This window comes from Crinia signifera, chromosome 1, assembly GCF_055691185.1.
Source record: "Crinia signifera chromosome 1, ASM5569118v1, whole genome shotgun sequence".
NCBI classification, from domain to species: domain Eukaryota; kingdom Metazoa; phylum Chordata; class Amphibia; order Anura; family Myobatrachidae; genus Crinia; species Crinia signifera.
In genome coordinates, this window is record NC_139217.1 from 171,072,748 (window position 1) to 171,100,293 (window position 27,546).

Here is a 27,546-nt window from a genome sequence, read left to right on the forward strand (position 1 = left end):
AATCACTAACACATTTTAAAAGATACACAGATGGAGCTAATTAGCTCACTTGTGATTCTGTGAGGAGACCTGCAAAACATGCACTGTTGGTAGCTCTCGAGGACTAGGGTTGGCTACCCCAGCCTTAGACAATGCCCCGACATCGTTTGTAGGGGCCATAGCGATAGAGATGTGCAGCCCCGCGCATAGCTATCGCCCAGCAATTTAGTTAGATCTCCGGTTAGGGGGTTGGGATCATTTGGTCTACAGCATGATGGTCGACAGTCAGTAGGTGAACACCATTAGGTCGACATGGGAAAAGGTCGACATGGTTGTAGGTTGAAAGGTCATTAGTTCGACAGGTCGTTAGTTTGACAGGTCATTAGTTCGACAATGTCTATGTTGACAGTCAAAAGGTCAACATGGTGTTTTTCACTGTTTTTTTATCTGAATGTCAACACAGTCGACATGGAAACAGTTTCAAGTGCACTGCATCCCCTCGCATCACTTGCTATGCGTCGGGCACGGTGCCTCGCTGCGTTTGGCGCACTATTTTATTCTCCCACCACACCCTAGTGGATGGTAGGGCATGAAATACCGCCTGTTGGCACATGTCGGCTAAAAAAAACAGTGAAAAACCCCATGTCGACCTTTTTCACTGTCGACCTAGACACTGTCGAACTAATGACCTGTCGTACTAATGACCTTTCGACCTTTTCCTATGTCGACCTAATGACTGTACACCAAATGACCGCATACCCCGGTTAGGGCCAGTGTTCTTAGCGCTATATGCTGAGCAGTCTTGCTAAGTAATATGAGCAATCTAGCATCACTCCGATCCCTCCGCAAAATCTCCCTGTGTGTAGACCCCATTAGTTTCAAAAAGTGATAACATGGAGAGTGATAAAGCACCAGCCAAGCATCTCCTAACTGTCACTTTTCAAACCCAGATGGTACCGTACCCATTGGGAGCTGATTGGCTGTTTTTTTATCACTCCAATTTATCACTTCAAAATATACTGGTAGGCTAATTGGCTCCCAACAAAATAACCCTAGAATGTCTGTGTGTGCGTGTACATGTGGTAGGGAATATAGATTGTACATTAACGATCATTGATATCTACCAAACATGCATGTCAATTTGAATATAGCCAAACGACCTGCAAGGTTCGTATGCCCCGGTGAAGTCACTGAATGATATCGGTGGACAATATTGTTCAGTGTGGACATAGAATATAGTCCGCCCGCGGCCCCTATCTTCTAGTGTGTATGGGGCTTTATTCACAGTAGGGGTACTGTTCTGATAGGGAATATTCATTACTCAATTGGAATATCTGGTTGAGACAACCTCTAGGAGATGACTGTGAGGTGGCGATATTCTGCACCAGCATCACATTTACCACTCATTTAGCAGATTTTTCTTTGCACCCCATAGAGCAGGCATTCCCAACCTCTGTCCTCAAGGCACAGTAAAAGGGGTATAGGTCACTATTGGTCAACCTAATGATGCTCATACACTTATGCAAAATTGCATACAATCATTCGATTTTGAAGACATCTGTTTGATAAATCAAATGATTGTATGCACATTTTGTATATCATGCAACGTGATGCGCAGGCCCGCCGGTCGAATTTCACGTCGATAGATATATGCTGCACATAATATTTATCGAATTGCATGAGCGATCGCATGTGGGTTTTAACCACATGTGATTGCTTGAATTGCCACCCGCTCTCTTCCAGCACTTGGCATGTGACATCGGGTGCTGGAAGAATGCACTTTTGGCACCAAAAGATGCGATAGGACATGTGTGTGCACAAATCTCCCACCATTTGGATTTGTAAGTATACCATCGAGATTGCATATAGATCTTATGGGGCATACACATGGGACAATGGGAGCTTTGTGCTGAGTGGTCTAACATCGCTCAGAATGCTCAGCACAGCTCGCTCATCACACAGCACTGCACCAGCGATGTGCGCTGAGCGATCTGTCACTACCTGTGTTCTCAATAGGGAGAACACGGGTGATCACTAGATATTTCAAGAATGCTTGAAATATCTAGCCTGGCGATAGCATTGCGCAAGGCAGCGCATCGTTATGAAGCATACACACACACATCGATTTGTGCTTAATTTCTAAAACTGGGTACACACCTACAGATTTATCTGTCCAATCTATCTGGAGGGAGCAAAAACCTGGAAATGTATGGGAGCAAATGATAATCAAAAATGTGCTCCCAAATGCTGGAAAATAGACAATGGTCAGTCAGACTAATTGGTTGAATCAATCTGATATAACAAATGTATCCAAACAATTGTATTGTCTCTTTTCCAGCATTTAGGAGCAAATGATTATATGAGCAAATTACACATTTCCATATTTTTTCTTCCCTCCAGACATATTGGACAGATAAATCTGTAGCATTAGAGATCTAGTCAGATCGCTTAGAAAATAGGCAAAAATCGCTACATGTGTATGCCCCATAACTCTGCCCCTATATGCACTCCAAACCATGTCTAAATTCTGGCCCGTATCAGGATGATAATGCACTCAAATACAGAACATACATTTTAACGAGAATATTTATGGATTTATTTTTGTGTCCTCCAGACATATATATATAAAGATCCTTTTTTTTGTGAATGTATGTGGATGCCACAGCATATTCATCACTTAGTTTGATGCAAGAGACTTGTATTCCTACTATACACATTTCATACATAGAGGCCATTCTATGAGTGAATGGGAGTAGTGGGGAATGCAGCTATCCTAGGAATACGCATCTGTCTTGGTGAAGGCAGCTATTACATTTGGCCATGCACCCAAGCCTTCCATGTGTTTCCTTTCTTCCATGCCTTCTGTCACACCCTTCTTGTTAGAGGAAGTTTTTTAATACCAAGGTGACCAGTAGATTCCCTGTCATCTCCGTGTACTTTGTTTCCAGTGCGGGTGACATACTGTTTTTGGAAGCTACAGTTGCTATTCCAATATATTAAATGCAGTTAGATTGGGAACAATATTTTTCTTACAACAGGTTTGTGTGTTGTGGAAACTTTCAGTCCGCTGGTTTGTGACTAGTAAGCATTTTCAGCAGACTAGTAATGTGTGAATAACCTTTGAGGTCTAAATGTAAACCTTAATAATAATTTACAGTCTGTTTGCAAAAGGAAAGAGATTATTGTTCTTGTCAGCACCATTGATGCAGTTGTTTTAATTGCAAAACCTCAAGCTAGATTTCCTGACGGTTGCGGTATAGGTGATAGACAATGTCTTGGTCCACAGTCACTAGGTTGACCACTGACTAGGTCAGTGATGGCTAACCTTGACACTCCAGGTGTTGAACTACACATCCCAGCATGCTCTGCTACAGTTTTGCTATTTGGCCATGCTAAAACTGATGCAGGGCATGCTGGGATGGGTAGTTCAACAACAGCTGGAGTGTCAAGGTTAGCCATCACTGGGCTAGGTCAACATCTACGAATGGTCGACATTGACAGAAGGTCGACACAAGTTTTAGGGGGACATGGTCAACTTGAATAAGGTTGACATTAGTTTTTCACGATTTTATTATATTTTTACACTGCAATTATTGCAGTGTAAAAATAATGCAGCCAGTATTTACCCTGCACAGAAACACAATAACTTACACAAATCTAACTCTCTCTCTGCACATGTTACATCTGCCCCACCTGCAGTGCACATGGGGGGTTATTCTAGTTCACTCGCAAAGGCACAAACACTCTTTAATGGACAAAACCATATGCACAGCAGGTGGGGCTGATGTAACATGTGCAGAGAGAGTTAGGTTTGGGTGGTTTAATGTTTCTCTACAGGGTAACTACTGGCTGCTTTTTTTTTTACACTGCAATATAGATATCAGTTTGAGGTACATCCCCCACCCAAATCTAACTCTCTCTGCACATGTTACATCAGTCCCACCTGCAGTGCATTTGGTTTTGTCCATTAGAGCGTGTTTGTGCCTTTGCGAGTGAACTAGAATAACCCCCATGGTGTTGCCCATTTTGAGAACAAATTTGTACTGCGATCAGATCTGAATAAGGTCCAGTGTGAGGCTTTTCCTGTGTCAATGATAGATTTCTGCACAACTATCAGGTCAGCAGTCTTCCCCACGATTGTGAATTCTAATGATCCATACTGAGAGACCATTTAAATGCTCGGCGACCCTTTGTAGGTGTTTTGGATTATTAAGCTGATTGGAGTGTGACACTTTGAGCCTACATTATTGAACCTTTTCACAATATTCTAATTTTCTGAGATTTTGGACATGGGGTTTTCATAAGCTACAGTATAAGCCGTAATCATCAAAATTATAACAAATAAAGGCTTGAAATATTTATATGCGTCTATATAATATATTAGTTTCACTTTTAAGTTGAATTACTGAAATAAATGAATTTTTGCACAATATTCAAATTTTTCGAGTTTCACCTGTATACAGCTTACTATCATGAGTTGTATATCCTGTATTCTGTGGTGATGCATACCTGTCGCTATAGAGTTCTGATGTCCTATGCTGTGGTCAAGCTGAGTGGGCAGAGGGAGGGGCTCAGTACAGGAGGAGGATGATGTCCTACTGGACCAAGGATTAGCTGCTGGAGAGGGAGAGTCGATCCTGCACGCCCTGCCTGAGATTCGTGAGGACAATCCTAAGACTTGCTGATTACTGGGGGACACCACTCACAATGGGATCAAATCAGTACTGTCCTCCTCTGCTTTAAGTTAAGTAGAAAAAATACTGGGGTGGGGGAGCAGGATGGTATGAGAAGGTGGGTGGCAGAGCAGGCTGGTATGAGGAGGTGTGTGGTGGAGCAGTCTGGTATGAGGAATTGGGTGGGGGAGCAGGCTGGTATAAGGAGGTGTGTGGTGGAGCAGTCATGTATGAGGAATTGGGTGGGGGAGCACGGTGGTATGAGGAGGTGGGTGGGGGAGTATGGTGGTATGAAGAGGTGGGTGGGGAAGCAGTCTGGTATGAGGAGGTGGGTGACGGAGCAGGCTGGTATGAGGAGTTGGGTGGGGGAGCATTCTGGTATTAACAGGTGGGTGGGGGAGCAGGCTGATATGAGGAGGTGGATGGTGGAGCAGGCTGGTATGAGTGACACGGGTAGTGGACCATTGAGGATTGTATAATGTCTGAGGGTATATCAAGGAGGAATGGTAGGTGGGTCAAGGCTGACGTCACCAAGCCCCAGCCAGCCGGGTTAATTTGCAAGTCCACGGATTGGCGGAAGGGCTAAAATGACATGATTCTTGTCATTTTAGCGCGCCCTCTGCCAGCGGACCCGCAAAATTTGGGATTTTATTCAGCGGGGGAGTGGAGGCTGCAGAGGTGATGCAGTAGACTTGCCCACCTTCCCGGGGGGCCGGGAGGGGGACCTGATTTGCGGGACCTTCCAGACCATTCTGGGAGGGTAGGCAAGTATGACTATTATGGAATACAATTGGTAATAAACATGTGCAGGCAAGTCTATTTCTGGTGCGTTCTGCTAGATTGAAAGCAGTGCCATGCTGCTCAATGCAGCATTCCGCCCCAACCCTTCCCCCACACAACTGTACCCTCCCTCCCGGCCGATGCAGGCACCCTTCTGGTTCCCCGTCGATACCAATGGCCGCCAGATAGGCCAATGCGTACACCCCTTTAGTGTTATCAAGTTACCCATCACTGTTTAGATGTAAGAGTTGTGTCATATTTTAACTGTATGTTTGCCAAATTAAAGTGATTTCACATCACTGTATTTTCCTCATCAGTATAATCCTAGTCAGGACCTGCCTGCAATGCAGCAAAGATGTGATCTCTTCTGATTATCAGTCATACGCTATACACTTTTCCATGGCCTTATCCAAATATTTCAATGAGCTATGTTATCCAAGTTATTCTGTTGTATTCCAAATGTCTCTAGCAGGGTCTGATCTTAGGTATACATTTCATGTGCATCTACACATCTGCTGCATACTTGTGGCTTCTGAACCCTTACTGGCATACCAGACATTTTCTCTGGAAAAATGTAGAAGCTACAAGGGAGGATTGGCTTATGTAACACGCTGGTCAGTGGTGTTTTGAAATATTTACACTGATTCTACAAATAAAGGCTGTTTACATCTCACATGTTTTTGTGAATCATATTTATTCATACTCGCTTACTTTTAACTTCTCTCTGGGAGAAGTCCAGAGAGGAGACCACACAGCAGCATGTCAGGGGGCGGGTTGGAGGTGGACATCACCATGCCCCGCCCCCATGGCGGATAAAAGAGGCAATTCGCAGGAGCTCGGATTGGGGTAGAGGCTAAAATGATGCAAAATTACGCGATTTGCGCCATTTTAGCCCCGCCCCTCACCGCTGAACCGCGAAAATCTGTATGTAGTGTAGCGGGGAAGGGGGTGCTGGGGACAGTGTGGCCAATGCGGGAGACTTGCCCACCTTTCCGGGGGGCTGTGGGAGACTTGCCCACCTTCCCGGGGGGGGGCTGCCCAACCAAATACCCACCCCCTACCACTGATTCCCCTCAAATACAGGTGAGGGGATGTGTAACGAGAACCCATTCCCTCACATGAGCCGCTAGAAAGAGAAATGATTTGATGGACGCCGACCATCAGAGGATTTCTCCTGCCTTCGCAAATAAGTCAGTCTGACCCGGCTTTTATTTGCGGCTGCCTGGATGAAGACGGGGCTGCGGCTGATATCCTGTGACATCAGCCGTCCACCCCTGGGAGGCATCAGCCCACAACCGCGTACCCATAGGAATCCCACCGAATTCATGGGGATGCCCATAAAATGCTGGTAGTTCCCATGGGCAAACCCTGCTGTTGTCGCCGCGGCCGTTCGCAGGCTGGGTTTTCACATGCGCAGAAATGTTGGGGTTTGCACACCCCGACCATCGCGGCAGGGGCCGTATTCGGGTCACTACGAGCTATACAGAATCAGCCCCTTTGTCCTTACTTCAAAGCTGCTTGCAAAGCTGATGTTCGCATAGTTGATCATGTGTGAAAATATCTAAAATGTCCTACAGAATATGTGTATACAGATTGTATGCTCAAAGGTGCTGTTGCCATCAGGACAGACTTTATCAAAAATCCTGTGTAAAGTGATGGACGTTCCTGAGCAGTGGCTGGAAATGCAGCAAACATGGTCTGCTTAGGGGGCGTGTTATGGGAGTCTCACAGTTATGTCATTGCAAACGGCTGCCGGCATAAGAGGCCATAGTCAGACAAATTGCACCTGCCACATGGCTGCTGTAAGTTTTGATGGTGCAACCAATGGTAGTGTATGGGGATGCAGATATCTACATTACACAGATGCTTAAAGTGGACAGTCCTTACATATTTGGATCCATGGATGTACACAAGAGAAAGAGCTTATAGCAGTATTTGCATAAAGACACAGACGTGTGACTGCCAATAGAGTGCTATTGTATTGGACTCACGATCAGCCCCTGGTTGCTCAATCCTCCCAGTTCTGCAATGTAAACTGAAGCTAAAGTTTTTTGGTTGGCCCGACAATCATCCAATTTTTCAGGAAATTGCACCGACCGCTTAACTACACACTTAAAGATTTTTTTTTAATAAAGTTACTGATATTCTGCCACATGACATGCCATTTGCATATGTACATCTAAAGTGCAGTTTGCCAAAATCGAATAGTCAAAATTGGATAATCAAAACTGGCCATGAGTGAGAATTAAAGAATGTCCACACCAAATCAGTTTTTTCCTTTGGGATGTCACATCGGAAAATCCATTCTTGTTTGTGGGCAAATTTGAACTATATATCAGCACAACACAGAAAAGATTGTTCATACACACTATACGATAAATCAGGCCGATGTCCCAATTAATGAAAAATTGGCCCAATATTTATATACTATGTATTTAATTCAGCTTTAGTTCTGCATTCAAAATATTCTTATATTTTTTTCTTCAATGTTTATTTCCTGGGCATACTATTCTTCCAGGGGTTTAGCCTGCTATCAGACTGCTATGACTAGGTCCATATGAACTAGACAGCCTTCAGGATGTGCTGAAATACAGAAAAAAGGCCATCTGGCACTAAATGTGAGCTTTCACTTGAATAATATTCATATGTTTCCTTTATCTGTGTTTATAAAAGGAAAGCATGTACAAAAAGTGTAACAAACCTGAACATTTCCTGTATTGCTATATCTGGTACAGGATTTGTGTTACGTACAAATTAAATGTTTCGGAAACTCTGTATTAAAATATGATAATTACGGTATCTGGTCCGAGTTTTTCATATCCTAGTACAGGGTTCTATTTTGCCTAATTTACTGAACACCATTGGGTGCATGTTTTTTTTTTTTTTTTATATTGTTATTCCACTAGCTAATTTATTTATTTACCGTTTCTTATATAGCGCAGCATATTCCGTTGTGCTTTACAATAGGAGACCATTATACAACAAACTGGGTATTTACAGACAGTCAAAGGTATGAGGGCCCTGCTCGCAAGCTTACAATCTAGGGAAGTAGGCATTGGTTCCACCAGAATGCAAAGGTTCCTGGTGTGCTGTTGAAGACCTTCATAGTGTAGTGTTTAATATAATTGTGCAAAGGATATTTAATAATTATAATATTTAATGATCATCTTAGGCATTTGAAATTGGGGTGTTTCTAAATATATGCTGCCACTAATAAAAATTATTGTGGATTGTTGGTGAGCACCAAATGCATGCCCTCCAATCCTCAGAAGAGGTACTGATACATCACAAATAAGCAAGAAAGGGGCATACTTAATTGTCAATGCAGTTTCGCAACCTACAGTTTGTAGCAGCTTAAAACTAGCGCTAAACTGACTCAAACCATTGTACTGATTAGGCATAGGAGGAGGATGTGAAAACCCAGACCTATACCTTTTAAAAATGACCTATAAGCCATCCTTTTAAAAATGACCTATAAGCCATCCGAATCTTCTGTTACATCCGCAATCCCACAGTTTGTATTTTTACTTATTATTATTATTATTATTATTATTATATTTCTTTATATGGTGCCACAAGGGTTCCACAGCACTTAGCAATACATAAATGACCAAAAACAATTAAATAACGAATAAAAGTACAAGGCAAGTTAGGACAAGTACATGGTAAATAAAGACCGTTGCATTAGGGTACAGAACACTAAAACAATTACTAAGTTGGCAGATCTATCTATCTATCTATATTTATATATATATATATATATATATATATATATATATATATTCTAAGAAAAGCACATGAGGAAAGAGGGCTCTGCTCGTAAGCACTTACATTCTAAAGGGGAGGGGCGGACAGGAGTGACGCTGAAGGGGTAGAAGTGAGCATAAGGGAGGTTAGGAAGAGAGATGGCTGGGTTTTAATGAAGTGGGTCTTGAGGGCCCATTTAAAGGACAGGAGGCATGCATTAAATATCTGTGGTTAAATATCTTTGTAAGCATTGTCAAGCCTTGAAAAAGTTAACAAGTTGCCCAAAGCATCCCAACCAGCTTCTGTAATGCTATATAAATGACAGTTATAAAAGATGTTTGGGCTCCAACCTTCAGGTAAAGGCAGTCCAGCACTCCAAGCCAAGCATCACAGACAAAAAGAAAAAAATTACCATAGTCATTTTGGGATTAGTGGTGCACGCTGAGATTGTAAACAATGAAGTTTCCACTCACGTTACTGATGATTTTTTTGCACACAATGAAAATATTTACAATAGTTTTTATCAGATTGCCTGGTTTCATTTCATTGTCTGCCACAGTGACTTTTATGTTTAAAATAGAATTGATATCTAGGTATATAAATTAAAATATTTTAACGTTTTCTTTAACCCCTTCCCGACATTGCCTTTTAAGGTAATTTTTTTTTTTTTTTTCCTCCTTGCGTTCAAATAAGCGTAACTTTTTTAATTTTCCGGCTATATAGACACATGAGGGCTTTTTTTTTGCGGGACAAGTTGTACTTTGTAATGGTACCATTTACTATACCGTATAATATTCTGGGGAATCAGGAAATAATTCAATGTGGGGTAAAAAAAAAAAAAACGCCATTGCACAATTTTGCGCTGGTTACGGTTTTTTTGGAGTTCATAGTTCGTTTAAAATGATGGGTTATCTTTATTCTATGGGTCGTTACGATTCTGGTGATACCAAACTTATATAGTTTTCGTTATGTTTTACCACTAAAAAAAAAAAATCGCAACTTTTACGTTTTTTCTAATTTGCGTTGCGTCGCCATGTTCTGCGGCTTATAACTTTTTTATTTTTCCACCTACGGACCTGGGTGAGGGCTCATTTTTTGCGGGCTGAAGTGTACTTTTTAATTAATACCATTATGGGATATGGGCGACTTTCTGATCTCTTTTAGTTATTTTTTTTTGGGTACGCGATGCGACCAAAAAACGTAGTTTTGGCGTTGGGGATTATTTTCCGTTTACGCCTTTAACCGTGCGGGATAACTAATGTTATATTTTAATAGATCGGACTTTAAGGAACGCGGCAATACCAAATATGTTTATTTTTTTTATTTTTTATTTATTTTTATTTGGGAAATGGGGAAAGGGGGGTGATTTGAACTTTTAATTTTTTTATTTTTTTTTTATTTTTAAACTTTATTTTTTTTTTTTTTTACTTTTACTACAAGGCCCCCTAGTGTACTTGACCACTAGGGGGCGCGATCGCCTGTACTAGGTTCAGCCATAGAGCTCTATGGCTGAACGTAGTGATTTTATGCACTTCCTATTACATCCTGCCTGAGGCAGGATGTAATAGGTATGCATACACGGCCAGCACAGGGGTCTACATTAGACCCCTGGCTACCATGGCAACCGATCGGCACCCTCCGATCTCGCTGCGGGGGGCCCCGATCGGCGCCGGAGGGGGGCGCCCCCCCTCCGATCAGCTATTTAAGCACTGCGGGCGCTTTGCCCGCGGTGCTTAAAGGGTTAAACGGCCACGATCGGCGAACTCGCCGCTCGTGGCCGTGAGAGCAGGGACCTGGCTGTAATATACAGCCATTACCTGCTCTCTTTCAAGCCAGCTCACTCCGTGAGCTGGCTTGATTCCCCCGCAACCGACATATGACGTATATATACGTCATATGTCGTGAAGGGGTTAAAATCATGAGTATAAATTAAATTGAACTGACTTGAATTGGCTTAGATTCCGTTGGGTTAATGTATCTGGTGTCTTGCCAGGAAAATGTAGAAATATGTATTATGTCTGTCCTGCCAATAGTCCCCCCCCCCCCCCCTTCCTTTAGTATGTGAGTCTGCGCGCTCTAAGGCACATTCCTAATTAGTTTGATTAAATTTAGTAATCACCCTTCCTTAACAATACAAAACATATTGCACAAGTTGATAGCATTTTTTCCAAGCTTTAGCTAAATATGTATTTCTGGAAAATGGAAATAAACATAATTTATGTTTGAAACCTATCACATACATTTTTTGGATCTAAAGCATTGTAGGGGCAAGTCAGAGTTAAATCAAATGGTAATACAATTTAGAGTTTGAGTGGATGTACGTGCTATCTGTTAGTACTGTTGTCATTGATGTCCCATTAGTAGATGGGTCCATTTCAGCAGCTGTTCAAAAACTAAAATATGTTTAAAGCAATTACTTTTCAACAATGTATAAACTAACTGCTATGTTACCAGGGCATGCAGTTGCAGTTCTACAGATAAAATCAAGCCTCTGGTCTTAACTAGTTATTTTGGTAAATACAGGTATAGCTTACTTAAGGTGCCCATACACGGTACAATTATTGTGTGCAATATGGACTAGATTGCATCGCATATGTTGTTCAATGCGATGCAATCTAGTCCAAATTGCATACAATAATTGACCCATGTATGGGCACCTTTAATCCTTTGAGTGCCAAGTTAATTTGTCAAAATAGGTGTGAAAATTGGCAAACAAACATTTTTATTCATCATAATGACCTGTAATGTTTACCTTAGGAAATGTAATCTTTTTATTCACAACATTTTTTATTTGAATTTATATAACAAATGTGAGTGATGCTGGGATTTTTAGCTGATATTTTGCACATCTCTCACAGAGATGTTGGCTCTCAAAGGGGTGTATTCAGTGCTGCCTGCTAACTGTCACAGCTCGCACGGTCAGTATTGAACTGACCCCCTGCACACACCGTTTCTCCGTCGCTAGTTCTTTGGAGCTAGGGGGAATCAGCGTATGTGGCCGCTAAAACAGCGAGGCTCATGGCTAAATGCAGTGGGCTCCCTGCATTAGCCGTGATCCTAGCTCTTAGAGGCAATCCTCGCCGTCATCTGACAGCTAAGATTTTCCCAGCGCTTTGAATAGAGTGAGCCACCGGCGCGGAGGTTAAGTGGCAAGGATCTCTTGTTTTCGGCGATCCCCGTCATTTAACCTCCTCACTGGCCGCATTGAATATACCCCAAAGGTTAAATGCTAAGGTTACCCTCCCAATAATCCTGATGATAAAACTGAAACATTAAGGTGCAACAATTTTTGTACCAAAATCACATAACATTTTGTTCAAGTTTTATTCTTTGACTTTACTCTTTTTTTTTTTTTTTTTATTATTCTTGGCCCAGTTTTAGAAACTAAAGACTAGAAATGCCAGCTTGCTGTATAAATAGATAACTGTATGGCTTCATTAAGCCATATGTGTCTTTATAAATTTGTGTCCTACTTGGTACAGAAACAGCCACAACTGACTGCCCCGGGCAGTGTATATTAACATATTATTCTGTAGGATACAACAAACCCACACAGATGAGTCCTGTGCACTGGTTCACATGAGAGAGCTTTTACTAGGTTTTATAAATCTGTGTATTCTTTAAAAATAAAATACACACAATGAAGTGTTCATAGTATTAAGGCGCCCTTGAAGATTTTACTAGTATATTTACATAATGCTGCCATGTTTTATTGTTCCGCATAGTGAAGTGTCCAATGTGAGGGAAAAATCATTATATACAAATCTGCATGAAAAGATTTGACCATAGCCAGGCTTTTTTCAGCAAAGTTCTGGCTCAGCTGAGCCCTTTTATATATTGATATCCTGAATTGACACACTTGCCAAGACGTTATTTCCACTTCTAGCTACATTCAGGCGAATGTCTCTGCATTCTTTTAGCTATGTAGACAGAGTATCCTTACCTCTGCGATGGCAGTTAGATGAAAGACCAGATACAGAGACTTCCTGAACACCTGAATGGAACAAAGGCTGATACGCATGGTTGCACTAAAGCTATGCAGCGATGGTCTGCTGATTAGCTGGGAGAGCTGACATTACTGGGATCTCAGGGCTGCATGACTCGGTCAAGTGTATCAGGAACTTATTTACAATTGTAATAGTATATACATTTGTAAGTACGTTTGTAAATGTCCCTCCAAAATGAATATAATGGTTATTATTTGAATTCAGAGATATAAATAGTGTATTGGTAAAGATTGAAATGCTAGTCTTTATTTAACGTCATTGGACACAGGAAGAGCAGTTTCTTGTATCCTGTGTCAGCGGAAGCAATGAGACATTCAGATTCAATTCAGACTCACCGCTATAGGGATATGCAAGCTATTTTATTGTCTCCAGATGTCTGCTATATGTGAATGTTTATGAACATGTAGGGGGGTATGCAGTGAAGTCACTTGGTCCTGTGTGTGTGTGTGTTTGTCTGCGTGTGCGTATGTGAGTGGGGGGGGGGGTGGAATCTGACAGTTTTGAATAAGAACGGAGCCAAGTTTTAGAGAACATGTATACATTTGTAGCCAGAATCTATAACAAGTAGTAACGTAACAAAACTGCTACTCGTGGGACCCATTACTTCCTGTTGACTTAATTATACATGAATTATTCACTGTGGGGTTGTGCAGCTTTTTTTATTTTTACATGTCTGTCATGGATCTGTTAAAAATACGTTTTTCAAAGATAAATACTGTGATTCAGATGATATTGGGAAATAAACTGTTCAATTATCAACCAAAGGGTATGGGTAAAACAGGGCTCGACAAATTTCTTTAAAATCTAGGAACCGGGATGAAAATGTAGGAGCCAGATAAATTAATAACAGGGACAGTGCTCGCCGAAGGTGTGCCCCAAAAATGTACACACACCATAATGGCCATTACATATACCACATGCCATAATGTTCATTACTTCTAATACCACATGTCGTATTTACATATGCCACATACGTTTTGCTTACCTACATGCACGTTGCTATGGGTTTCATGCTTGATGCCAGGGGTTATCATGCTCTGCCAGGGTAAATGCTTGTTGCTATGGGGTTACCATGGTCTGCAAGGGGTTACCATGCTCTCCCTCTATGGGGTTACTATGGTCTGCCACTATGGGGTTAACTTGGTGTGCCCCTATGTCTTTGTAGACTGACTCAGTGAGCGGTTGCAGCACTTCTTTCTCCTGGAGGCAGGAGATGCAGGTTGGGCTGAGTGGGGTGATCATGCTGCTGTGCTCGCCAGACTGCCGGGTGGGGGTGGCAGCAATGGCTATCGGCGAGGTGACAGCGTGAGCGGACCGGCTCCTTCACAGCGGCAGCTCCAGCAACCGCAGTGCTGAACATAGACCGCGGCTACTAGTATGGCGAGCCCTGTGCAGGGAGCGGGAGAGCCGGCATTACGGGCACCCGAGTAGAGCACAGTGCGCTTCGGAGCTGGAGGCCAGGGAAGGCGAAGGCCCCCATCCCCCGTATCAGAGCAGCATGTACAGCACAGCTATGTTAAACCTCGCACCAGATCAGAGCCAATCAGGAGCCGTAAAATATACAGAAAAGCAGCGCTGGGGTTACAATGAACACAATTTGGGTTGAATGTAAAAATACCTTTATATACCAATTAAAATAGCACAATTATATATACAATAAATACATTGAAATAAAAAAATAATAATGAAATATTAAAATAAATCTCACTCTGTGGTTGGATCGAGAAAAGCACCTGGGACACTGCCCAATCAGGAGCCGAGCTACCACTGCCGCTCCTGATTGGCTTCGGTACCGCTACCCGTGACGGACCTGCTCTTGCCCTTCTCTGGCTCCTATACAGCCGGTGGGAGGGGGGGTGACGACTGCACCACAGGGCACAAGCTTTGTGGCCAAGACCAGATTCTGCTTCCTCCCTCAAAAAATCTGGTTGCCCGGGAGCAGAATCTGGTCGCCATGGCGACCTGGTGACCGGGGTTTGTCGAGCCCTGGAGTAAAAACTGGGCCCAGACAAGACCCCGGACCGGACATCAAAATCTGCATTATGGAGCTTGTAGGGTCCAGTCCGGGGGGTGTCGCATCCTGGGGGTGTCCTGTCCGGGGGGCTTCATGTGACAGCTGTCACCAGGAAGAGGTGGAGAATAAAGCTTCCCTGTATGGTCCAGGCATGTAGAAAAAAACGTAACGGTCCGGACCACACGGGGAGGCTGTAATCTCCCCTTCCCCATGTCCCTGGTGAAAGCTATCACAGGCATCCCCCGGTCGGGACACCCCACGGACCGGATACTACAAGCTCCGGACTGCAGATTTTGATGTCCGGTCTGGTGGTCTGGGATCTTGTTCAGTTCCGGTTTTACATAGTCCCTCAACCAAATACATTATATGTATAACATGAGATATTGTACAGATGTGTCCTCCTCATACACTTTTAGTGCAGTCAGACCAAACTGCTTTTCTTGGTGCACATGGTCCTGTTGGAATCTACTTGCTTTAGAGCATCTGTTTTGCCCAAAAAGCACTACACAAGACTGCATTTGTTAATTTGAAATGCAGCACTTGTATATCTGTGCGTGACTGAATCTGTATACGCAGTGCTACAATGCAGCAGCTGTGGTTTTTTTTGCACATCAAGTTATGTTGTGGTTTGTCTAGTGATTCATGGGGGGTATTCTATTAGTTCTGTTTTTGCATAGCTGAAAAAATAGAACTAATTTGATCCCTGACTATTGTATTGCGTCCTTTTCCCACTATTGAAGGCATTTTTCACTAATAAAATTTAACTTTTTTTTTCTGTCAGCGAAAAGAAAAAAAATGCAGACCGAGCAGCCTACGATGATCTCCTTGTCAAACTCTGTTAGCTCCTTCCAGCAAGCCATTTCTTTAGCAAATATCTAACCAGTGCCCCTATACCCATATTTATACATTCACAAACTTGTCTCTGCTGCAGAAGTACACCATTTCACTTGTGTGCGGTTGTCCAATCACTTTTGTCTACATAGCATATATTGTACATTTTATATGATGCAATAAGGTTTCACACTATGGCAGTAAAGCCTGTCATTTATTTTGGATGTTGGTTTAGGCCCTGGCATTGAATACACCCCTAATATTGGATGAATTGTGCACTATATTTTTTGTTTAAAACTTATTATTCCTATGTTTACTGGCTACTAGACGAGTTCTTCCTTTAAGATTTTTTTCTCTTTTTATTTTTTGTATTCCAGTCGCCTAATGATGACCTTCGGAATCTAGCCCTCTCTGGTCATGTTGGGTTTGACAGTCTTCCTGACCAGCTGGTGAACAAATCCACTTCCCAGGGCTTCTGCTTTAATATACTATGTGTTGGTAAGTTTGCATTTTTTTCTTTTTATATGGATGGCCTATTTTATCAAGTTAAAAAAGCATTTACTTATTAAAAAAAAGAAATACTCAACTGTATGAACAATTAGAACTATTTTTATAGTTTATTACTGTGGCTGGGGTCCCATTATTAAAATGTAGTACTTTGGTATTTTAAGTTTTAGCTGTAGGTGGCAAAGTCGGCAAACGTGTGATCGCTTATACCCTTGTAAATGGGTCAACCCGTGTCCATTTATACGTGACTTCTACCCAGGTCCTGACCTGGGTTGAACACGGCCAGGACCTGGGCAGAGGGCAGTGTAAACAGGTACGCCGGGTCATCAATGGGGGAAGCCCAACCTCCGGACCGTAGCATCCGCAGGTTGGATGGGGGGGGGGGTGCACACAGCCTCCACTGCTGTCTGCTGTACTCTGCAGACAGTAGCGGAGGCAGGGAGGAGGTGAATGGATGCCTGTGTGCGGCATCCATTCACCTTGCGAATGTAGGCTGACTGGGTGCACGGTGGCTGGGAGCTTACCCAGCAGCTTACCTTGGTGCTGGGCTTGCCCCCAGCGTGGCGGTCTGGGGCCTGGCTGGGTGATCAGCGGTCCCAGCGTTTGGAGATGTCATCTCCAAGTGACGGCTTAGGAACCTCTTCCATCAGGTGGAGGCACGCAGGGTACAGGAGTGCGGTGTAAAAGGTAACAAACGCCGGGTTGAAGCTGGGTCCAAAAACCCGGGTGCAACCCAGGGCTTTGGTGTAAAAGGGGTATAATATGCCTCATAAACAGCAGAAGATAAGGTCCTTGTTGTTAGGAATAACTGTTTGTTATTGAAGCCTTGCTGTCAGGTGGAGGAGTGGATGAAAGGGTAGCTATATAAGGGGAAATTTACTAAAGGAAATTTGTAAAAAAATAGGTGTATTTGTATCCAGAAATACACTTATTTTTGACATTTACTATCCCGAAAATACGGCAATTCGTATTCGTATTGATAGCACATCAATACGAATACGAATTGCCGTATTTTCGGGATAGTAAATGTCAAAAATAAGTGTATTTCTGGATACAAATACACCTATTTTCTTACAAATTTCCTTTAGTAAATTTCCCCCATAATGACATGTTTGGGTGTTTTTAGTGGCTATTTAGATGAACACATTGTTTCCCGAGCAGGCTGAATCAATGTCATAATGGAGACATGTGGCAGGCTTATGATTAGCTCATTGCTAATACTTACATATATAAAGTCTCACACCCCCAGTGGTAAAATACAAGTGATTTTATAACTGCAGAGCAGCAGGTGGAAAGAGTCTGCAGAAAACCTAATGAAATAGCAACAAGAGACGGGAAGGGATTATCCTGTGTTGTTGCAATTACTATAAACCAAAAAAGCTCTGCTGTGTGTCTCATGAAGCAGTGAATACACAAATGAATGTAAATGTTTATTTAATAAAAATAAACCAAAACATAATCTAAATACATGCATTTAACTTTGTAATAATTTAATTAAATACATTTTCCACCTGTATGATGTTGGAAAGTGTGTAAATGCTGCACCATAAATATGCATTATATTTACAGCTATGGGGGATATCCTATTAGCAGCGCTGTACAGGTCAGTCATTGATGTTGTATGTTTTCGTACGCTATACCAAAAACAGAACAGAAAGAATCATGTACTCTAAAGCGGGGTACACACTGGGGTTATTCTAGTTTAATCGGTCCCCCGCACGTTTGCACGGGGGCTAATTTTAGTGTTTGTGCATGCGCAGTTACTGCATGTTTGCTGTCCTGGTCTCACCTAGCAGTGCGGGTGGGGGGCTTGGGTGGCAGCAAAGCCCATGGGAACGCCCAGCGATTCAAGGGCGTTCCCATGAAAACGCTTGTCGTTCCCATGGTAATGGCCCGGCGACGCGGGTGTGAGGGGCAAGCGGCTGACATCAGCAGATGTCAGCTGCCCACCTGCTTCCCGCACAGGGTGCTAGGAGAAGAGGTGTCTCAGATCTGCGAGCGCTGGAGAAATCATTTGATGGTTGTCGACCATCGAATGATTTCTCCCCCGCATCCAAGGCTGTGACTGAATGATTATGCAAATCATCCATTCGCAGCCGTGCGGGGATCGCGGCAGGGGGGGACGGGCAGTTGTGTGGGCGGCATCTGGGGGACTCACATGCTGCAAAATTTGCAGCCTTGCGAGTCAACCAGAATAAGGTCCACTGTACGACTTCATTAGATACGATATCATTAACGATGTCCCTTGAATTCTTGGGCAAATGATATAGTGCATACACACTGAGCGATTTCATAAACAATATAGTCAGCGGCCACATCCAGGAGTATGCTGTTTGTAATGATATTTACACATTTTCATGCATGTTTAAAAAAATATAAAGTAGTGACCAACACCCGGCAGGAGCACTCATAGTCGCATATATACAATGGGAGATTTTAACAATTTTTTCATTATGATTGGTTGGAATCGTTCAAATAAATTAAAAAAATCATCTAGTGTGTATGCACTTTTACTTTCGGAAAAGCACACATATCTGGTGTCCTGTTAGTGCACTTCCACAGCACCAGATTTGGCCATGGCAGAGAGGCTAGCCATGGAGCCCCAGCAAATCCTCTTGCACTTAGTAGCACCTGGAACCCCTGACATGAGCTAGTTTCAGGTGGCAGTGCGCTTTTAAAGTATCAACACATTCTTTTCAGTTACTGATTAAGCCACACATATCTCCAAAATAAATAAATAAATTAGAATTATTTACCAATATTAAAATGACTTTTGAGACCTCAAAATGTTTTTAGCAGTATAGCAATGCATCTTGGGATCAGGTAAAATAAACGTATCTATAGTAAGTTTTCAGGAGCAGGGCCCTCTTCCTTAATGTGCTTTTCTTTCTCTTACTTATCCATCTTTGATAGCACCAAATCCTGTGGTTTTCTGCCACTGTAATACTACTGATGCAGCTATGTGTATGTATTCAACTGTAAGTCACTGGTTTGCATATTTGTTTACGTACTTTATCCCCATCTTTGTAAATTTGCCTCATTAAATCTATACCTGCACTTTGGGCAAAGGTCAGTATGGGAAGGGACTATGAAGGTTATTCTGGTTGACTCGTAAGGCTGCAAATTTCGCAGTATACAGAAAGGGTAGTCAGGCGCTCACCTGATGTGTGTAAATGATATTAATTAATAGATGCGTGTGCAATATGTAAAGTAAAAGGTGTTTATTGTGACCATTACAATAAGTGGGGGCACACACAAGGAGGGTGTGGATGCTCTGAGCAAGAGTCCGTGACCTTTTAAAGGTCGCGGTGGTAAAAGTCAATGGCAATGAGCCCTGGAGGCGAATGAGAGTGTCAGGAGAACCCTTTGTACCATAAACCTCCTGCAGTTTATGTCTCAATGCTGTATGGGGTATGAAGATGGATGGTGGTGTGTATGAGCCCCTATGGGGAATAAGGGCATCAGCAGAACCCTTTGTGACCATAAACCTCCTATGGTTTATGTCCCATACACTAAGGTGGTGCGGTGAGTGCCTCTGGGGGCCTGAGGTGATGCAAGTCAATGTTAATGTGGCGGGGGTGTGATGGCAGTGATTGGCGTCCCACTCACTGGCCACTTACCCTGTCAGCCATTTTGCAGAGATGCGCAGCGGAGTGTATGGTGTTCACTCCGTTATGGATGCCCTCGATCTTTGAGGAGCAGCAGACAGTACGACTAGGGTGGGTGGCGAGTTCTGCCGCTGTCCGTCTGCCCGGCTCCACGGACTGTGTACCTGGAGCGTCACTTCCGGGTAGCGGTGATCGGCTGTGCGCCGCTTGTCCCGGAATGACGTCTTCAGAGGTCCCTGTGCTCTAGGAGAGGAGACTGTGCCGTGTTGGTGTCTGTGTGGATATCTGACCAACGCGTTTCGGCCTCTAGGGGCCTTTGTCAAGGAGAGAATTTAGCAGCTTGCAAGTCTACCAGACGCCGCCTGACACACCCCCTACCCCCTCGCACGTCGGAAACCATGGAATTAATTTGCAAGTGTTCGCAGATCTGAGACACCTCTGTGGTGTCTCAGATCTGTGGGTGCCCTGTGTGGGAAGCAGACGGGTAGCTGACATCCGCTGACGCCCGCCCCCCACACCTGCATCATCAGGGAATGTCCTTGAAACACTGGCCGTTCCCATGGGTGAATCCCCCAGCCCCACGCCTACACTGTTGCGTGCGTGCACCCGGCAAACAATTTATTCGCCATGGCCACTCGCACACTCCGGTTGTACATGAGCATAAATAACTTTTCGGATGCGCAGTTGCAAAAAATTGGGTACTTATATGTTGTTAGTTGGGCGCCCACTAAGCTATTTGCTTAGTTTTCCGCGTCCCCTTGCGGGGCTCGCTACGCTCGCCACGCTTCTGCCTCGGTGGCTCGCTGCGCTCGCCACACTATATTAAAATCAACTCCATGCCAACATGGATAGTTGGGGTATGAGCGTACTAACTATAGTGGCCGCCCAACCAACATATAAGTACCAAAAATTGCTCCCCTGCAAGTACACGCAGGGGAGCATGTAAACTAGAATAGCCCCCTATGTCCCCTATTAGTCTGCAGCAGTGGCTTCCACACCTGGTGTTCTCCTCACCGCAGCAGCTAATGTTCACTACCCTACACCCAGAAAACCCTCCACCTGTCCATTCTAAATCTTTATTAGCATTCCTTTATCATCATCCCATACATCAATCGTCACTGACTGGTGCTGGATCTGGCAGTGAGGGAGGTCAAACTCCACAATCTGCGGAGACAGATGTTCTTTCAGTCATGCAATAGAGTCCCAGGCCCCTGAGAGACCGGCTCAGAATGGCTGCCAAACCATGTCCCCCTCTGTATCCATGGCTGATTCAAACCCTCTGTCATGTGGCACTCTACTCAGCTGTGTACCCTGTGTAATGGTTGGGCCGGCCCTGAACTACATATCTCAGGTTGCCCTGCCAAAGTTTGATCATGCCCTGATAGCAAAACTATGGCAGTGCATGGTGGGATGTGTAGTTCCACAGCAGCAGGAGTGTGGCATATTGAATATTTTTGCTGTGACTAGCTTCCTAAGGAGAGAGAACGAAGGAAGTAAAGATGGAGTGCATTCTCCAGCCTCCAGTGGGCATATATTGATTGACCTGGGGATTGCCCAGCAATGCTCATACTAAATTAAATTGAGACACTGCTGTATTCATTGACTCTTATCTTTTTATACTATTAGGAACTTGGCCTTATATTGAAAACCTTTTAGTTGTAAATTGAAAAGATATTTTTAGAATAATTGATCACCCAGTTTAGCTATGAACTTACACATATACACACACACACACACACACACACACACACACACACACACACACACACACACACACAGTCACTTGTATGCAACATCCAGCTGTTGTTTATATAGTGTTTTATTCAGTCACATCTGGCTATGTATTTAAGCATAGTCACTCTTAGTAAAACTATGTAATCACGTTGGAATAGAAAAACTTTGCTTCGGTTACATATGCTTTATACTGCAATTTGTTAGCTGAAAATATGTGTATAATACACTAAACTGCATCTGGCTGACAAACTCTTCCATTTTCCATCTGTTGGTGCTTGTTCTCATGAGCGGTCACATGACCTTCCTGCTAACATAAGAGACTTGGGACGAGACGTTTGCTCTAGATACACTGCATTGTCTTATAGAGATGTGCTCATAATAGTATCTTAAGCCAGTTCATGGCAGAGGTATACCTTTTAATATGTACCTTATTAACACTTGCATAATAGAGAGCGAGAGACGTGCTCTGTACTTTTTTAACACTCCAAACAAAAAAGTATTGCAAATGAAAGAGAATGACTGATTTGCTAAAGATGTTATGACATATTCATTTGAGGCAGATGTTTCCTCCACTGATGTGTTCAAAAAAGAATTGTAAGAGAAACAAACAAAAGTGTAAGTACTGGATAAGTAATTCATAGTTTATATGAAAGATCATAACATTACTAATCAGTGTTAACATTAGCAACTAACTTTGAAAGAAAGTAGCAAAGCATTTTTTAAGCACCTCTCCCAGTAATGTAGGGGCTCTGTTATAAATAGGGTTGCTAGTGGTATTTTTTTTCTATAGGATTTGGATTGCCCTGTCTGGTTTCCAGATTACTGTTTATGGATTTCCGTGATCTTCAACTTGGGACACATTTTGATCATGCCAGATAAAACTGCTGTATCTGTAGACCGTATATCATAATTTCATCAGCTCACGCTTAGGGGGTTATTTAGACCTGATTGCACGGCTGCAAATTTGCCAGACAGATGATAATCGATACACTGCACATAAGTACTGCATGTAGTATTCATGCATGAGGCCTTCCTGCAATAAAATCCTGCTACTTTTTTTTTTATTTCTGGCCGTGCGCAAGTTGATGGGCAGGAAGCTGGCGTTTGGTGGGTGGTAACTGGCCATTTTCTGAGGGGATCTGCAGGTAATCGCAGGCCTGCAAACTTTTTGCAGATTTATTGCAGCCTTGCACAGAGCGGGATATCACTCTGGCTTGGTGGCATATACTATCTCGCAGGTCTCTGCAAATTAGCAGAGAAATGATCGGGTCTGAATGAAACCCCTTCTCCTCCTAGCTTTTGGCCACACATTGACCTGCTGGACCACTGCCTTAATTGAAAGCATTTGAAGGACAACCACAAATTGGTCACAGCCATTCACTGCCCCTTATGCTATAGTGATCAGTAGTGCACATGCATTGCCCCGAGTACACATAAGAGGGTATAAATGCATTGGGATATGGTCAGATGGTCGACAGTCATTGGGTCGACATACTGGAAGGTCGACAGGTGTCTAGGTCGACATAATAAGACAAGGTCGACAGGTGTCTAGGTCGACATGGGTTAGGTCGACAGTCAACAGGTCGACAAGGGGTTTTTCACTGTTTTTTTTTGAGCCGACAGGCGGTATTTCATGCCATACCATCCACTAGGGCGTGGTGGGAGAATAAAATAAGCATGGTGAGTGGACGCGGTGCACTTAAAACTGTGTCCATGTTGACTATATTGACATTTGGGTCAAAAACAGTGAAAAACCTCATGTCTACCTTTTGACTGTCGACCTAACCCATGTCGACCTAGACACCTGTCAACCTTGCCCCATGTCGACCTTCCAGTATGTCGACCCAACAGTGTTGACCTGATGACTGTCGACCCATCTTTAGGTCGACCCAATGATCCATTTCCAATGCATCATAGACCATATGATCATTTTATTGCTGAATCTGCATTATTTATAAACCTTTTAAAGTAGATGTTTGTTCTAGTAGTATAATACCATAGCAGTGTATATTGCTTGAGACCTTGCATTTTACAAACAGGTGCTTAATCTTTTGCTTGTTATCATAGGTGCATTGTAGTATGCATATCCTATTTACTGATGGGCAGGTTTATGAGGTTTATAATCCCAGATGGCTGTGTGGTTGAGAATGATTCATTTAAAAGTTTACGGTGTGTGGCCATGAATGGTAACGTTCCCTTTTAAGAATACTTATGGGACACTTTTACTGTTTGCTCATTTCTTAGATGTGTTGAAATGCAAGAAGTGGTAACTAGGGAAAGGTTTATTTTAATGCCTGCTTTCCTGATGTGATGACATGAAGATCTTCATAGAGTCTTCATAGAATGACATAGTTAATCTTTCGCACTAGTCGTGACGGCACCTGCTCAATCTGAGGGCATTGTCATAAGATTTCTATTCTAGCAATGGACTATTAAAGGGCAAGTTAGACTGATCTAGGAGTCAGACTGTACTTTTATTGAGCCATGGACAATATGTGAAATTAAATTGTGAAGATGCTTTAAAAATAAGTTACATGATCGTTTACGTCTTAGTTGGGCCCAATTTTTCTGCCTGGGGGGTGGGGTTCTAAAGAAATAAAGCCTTAAAAGTTGAACCTGGTCTACCTGAAGCAAAATGTATTGTTGGGCCCTTCTTGTCACTGATAGTAATTATGTTGGTGTGCTAGAATGGTGGAATGTCACGAGGGGGAGACCAAATGCTTCACTCTGGCTATAGGTTTGTTTGTTTTTTCAGTGCAAAGGAAGGAAAATGTTGCTAAATACAGTGTCTTCATACACCTAGCGTCTAGACCCATACAGTAGGAGGCGCCCAGCACAACTGAGCTGTGTGAGAGGTGAAATGTACTGGACTTTTCTTTAAATTTTCCATCTTATATGCATTCCAGATGCACTGAAAAGCCACTCAATGTGCTAGAGACACTAGACTCTGATATTAACCACACAGGACATTATACACCTGTACAAAGTCTCATATTAAGCACATATGGATTGTGTCATGGGTAAAGCACTAGCCTCAGCACTAGGGTGGCCAATCCCAGGATCGGGATCCCGGGATTTGGCCCCTAATACGCTGGGATTCCAATTCTGGGATTTCGGGATTCGACTACGCATGTGCAGTCTAATGCCGGGCAGCATCTGAGCTGGTGCTGACGCTGCCCATCTTTTCCTCTCCCGGGCAGTGCGGCTCTGTGCAGCATGACAACGTCAGAGGTCACGCTGCTCAGGCGACACAACAGCAACCTCATCCTGTGCACACCGCGCTGTCCTCCCACTGCCTCCATGAGATCGCCCACCCATACAGCCTGCATTCGCCTCTTCCCGGACCCCCGTACCATCGCCCGACACCCACCCAGGCTGCATCCTCCCGCCTACAAGCCCAGGCTGCATCTGCCCAGCTCCATCACCAACCGGGCCGCACCGCACCTGTAAGTAAATATGCGGGCAGCCGGGCGGGTTTTTGAATTAGGGAATTCAATCCCAGGATCCCGGGATTGGCATCCCTACTCAGCACTAGCCTCAGTCCTTTTTACATACACCAAAAGATGTGTAAGCATCTCGTACCAAACTGATCAGTGCAATGTAGTTTTATCGCTAATCAAATAATATGCACGGTTTTACCGAAAAAGATGTACCATTTTTGCGTGATTGAGGCCATAGTGTATTGACAATATCTGTACAGCTATTAAGAACAGGTTTTTGAAGCAAAGGTGTCCAATTTTATACAGCCACAACCTCAAATCTATGGGGCCTTTCCCTTGGGTCCCGGGTGTTTACAAATATTAGTAGAAAGGGTTGAGATGAAGGAGAGAGGGCGCTAGGCTGGTGTCAATCTTAGAAATAGAAGAATACTTATCCTTATAAGAACTTCATGTGGTTACTCCTATTCTTCTCCTCTTACTTTTTATTCTTTAACTTTGAGGGTTTTTTTCATTCAGTTTACATGGAATGATAAGATTAAGGGTGTATTTAATCCTGAGTCACTACTGTCGATCCGTTTTTGTTTTGCTCGACCGAGGCGGTATTCAATGTCCCGCATGCTGATCAGCGAAAAGTGGGCATGTCCGCATAAACGGCCGTGGATTGTAGAGATGCTGAAAAACGGGCCCAACAACTTTTAAAGTTGGTCCCATTCTGTCGATCTGCCTCTTCAATGCTGTTGGGCAAGACAGCTTTGAATGGACGCCTGCCACTATTTCTCCCGTTGGAAATAGTTGGGCACTTTTCTAGTAGGAACTATTTAAAAACAATTCTGTCCTCAGGGACAGAATTTTTTTTAAATAGAATTAACTAGAAAAATGCCCAACTGAAACCACCCTTAATCTTATCATTCCAAAAAACACCACAAAGTTAAAGAAGAAAAAATAAGAGGAGAAGGATAGAAGGAGTAACCACATGAAGGCCTTATCAGGATAAGCATTCTTCTTTTCTAATATTGACACCAGCCTAGCGCCCTCTCTCCCTCATCTCAAACCTCTCTACTAACATCTGTACAGCTGTACATTTGTATTCTAAGTTTTACATTTATGTTTTTTTTATTTCAGGTGAAACTGGCATTGGAAAGTCAACATTAATGGACACTATATTCAACACAAAGTTTGAGAGTGAACCAGTTTCTCACAGCGAGCCTGGGGTGCGGTTAAAAGCAAGAAGCTATGAACTTCAGGAGAGTAATGTGCGTCTGAAGCTAACCATAGTTGATACTGTCGGATTTGGGGACCAAATAAATAAAGATGATAGGTATGTATTTTAACAGAACATATTACTGTGTTGCATGTGTTTTGTTCTAATAGTCCTAATTTCGTCCTGAAGTTCCAAGTGTGGTGCACAGTGGTCAGTAATGTTTGTCTGTGGAATCTCTCTTTCTGTTAATGGCATGTATTTGGCTTTATTATGGGATTCATATTGAATGGACTTTTTGAAATAATAATTACAGTTTAGGAGTAAACTATTAAATGAAGTAAATTGTGTTTATATGTCATCCATAGGTTCAGTTATGTGGCGAGGGATAAGATTCACTTCAGGTTGTCTACATATTATAATTGGTAGCCGCCAGCACTGGTTTTGCATATTATATAAAATATATAATATTAAATAGAAACAATTTAATATTATATTAAATATGAAAAATTTCAATCAGTACTGGATCACCAACCGGCAGCACCCCAGGTTGCCACGGCACACAGTTTGGGAAGTTACGATCATTATTACAATTTTTATTATCCTATTTATATAATTAATGTACCCATACTTTAAATAAATCTGCAATAGTGTTTTATTCCACTGATATTTGAACGGTGAAGGTATGTGCAGGATTATCCTACTCTTTTTCCTTGATATTCACGGCCATAGTGTGTTCTGTAGTACACGCTAGGATCTCACCAGCAACTTCCTTGAAACCCCTAATTCAGAGCAGTCTAATAAACGTCTGAATGATTTATCTGCCTCCGCAAATAAAAGTCAGTCTGAACTGACTTTTATTTCCGAGTGCTAGGACAAAGACAGGACAGGCAGCTGATGTTCTTTATGTCAGCCGACTGCCCCTAACTTGCATCGACCCACCTGTGTACCCATGGGAACACCCAGCGTTTTCATGGTGACGCCCATAAAACGCTGGCTGTTCCCATGGTCTAGCCCCATCTGCCAGA

The 27,546-nt window shown here is 43.0% G+C and overlaps 1 protein-coding gene across 15 annotated transcripts in view; it reads left to right on the forward strand.

Moving 5' to 3' along the window:
* The window catches only part of SEPTIN11 (septin 11), a 112,458-nt gene that overhangs the window by 36,092 nt on the left and 48,820 nt on the right, over positions 1 to 27,546 (forward strand). For all 15 annotated transcript variants that reach the window (XR_014471719.1, XR_014471717.1, XR_014471716.1 and 12 more), the window contains exons 2-3: positions 16,409 to 16,529; positions 26,443 to 26,638. Coding sequence is in view for 7 of the 15 variants with exons in the window: in XM_083176946.1 (XP_083033072.1) it covers positions 16,409 to 16,529; positions 26,443 to 26,638 (317 nt within the window). In the remaining 8 variants the exon portion in view is untranslated. The remainder of the gene's footprint in view (positions 1 to 16,408; positions 16,530 to 26,442; positions 26,639 to 27,546) is intronic.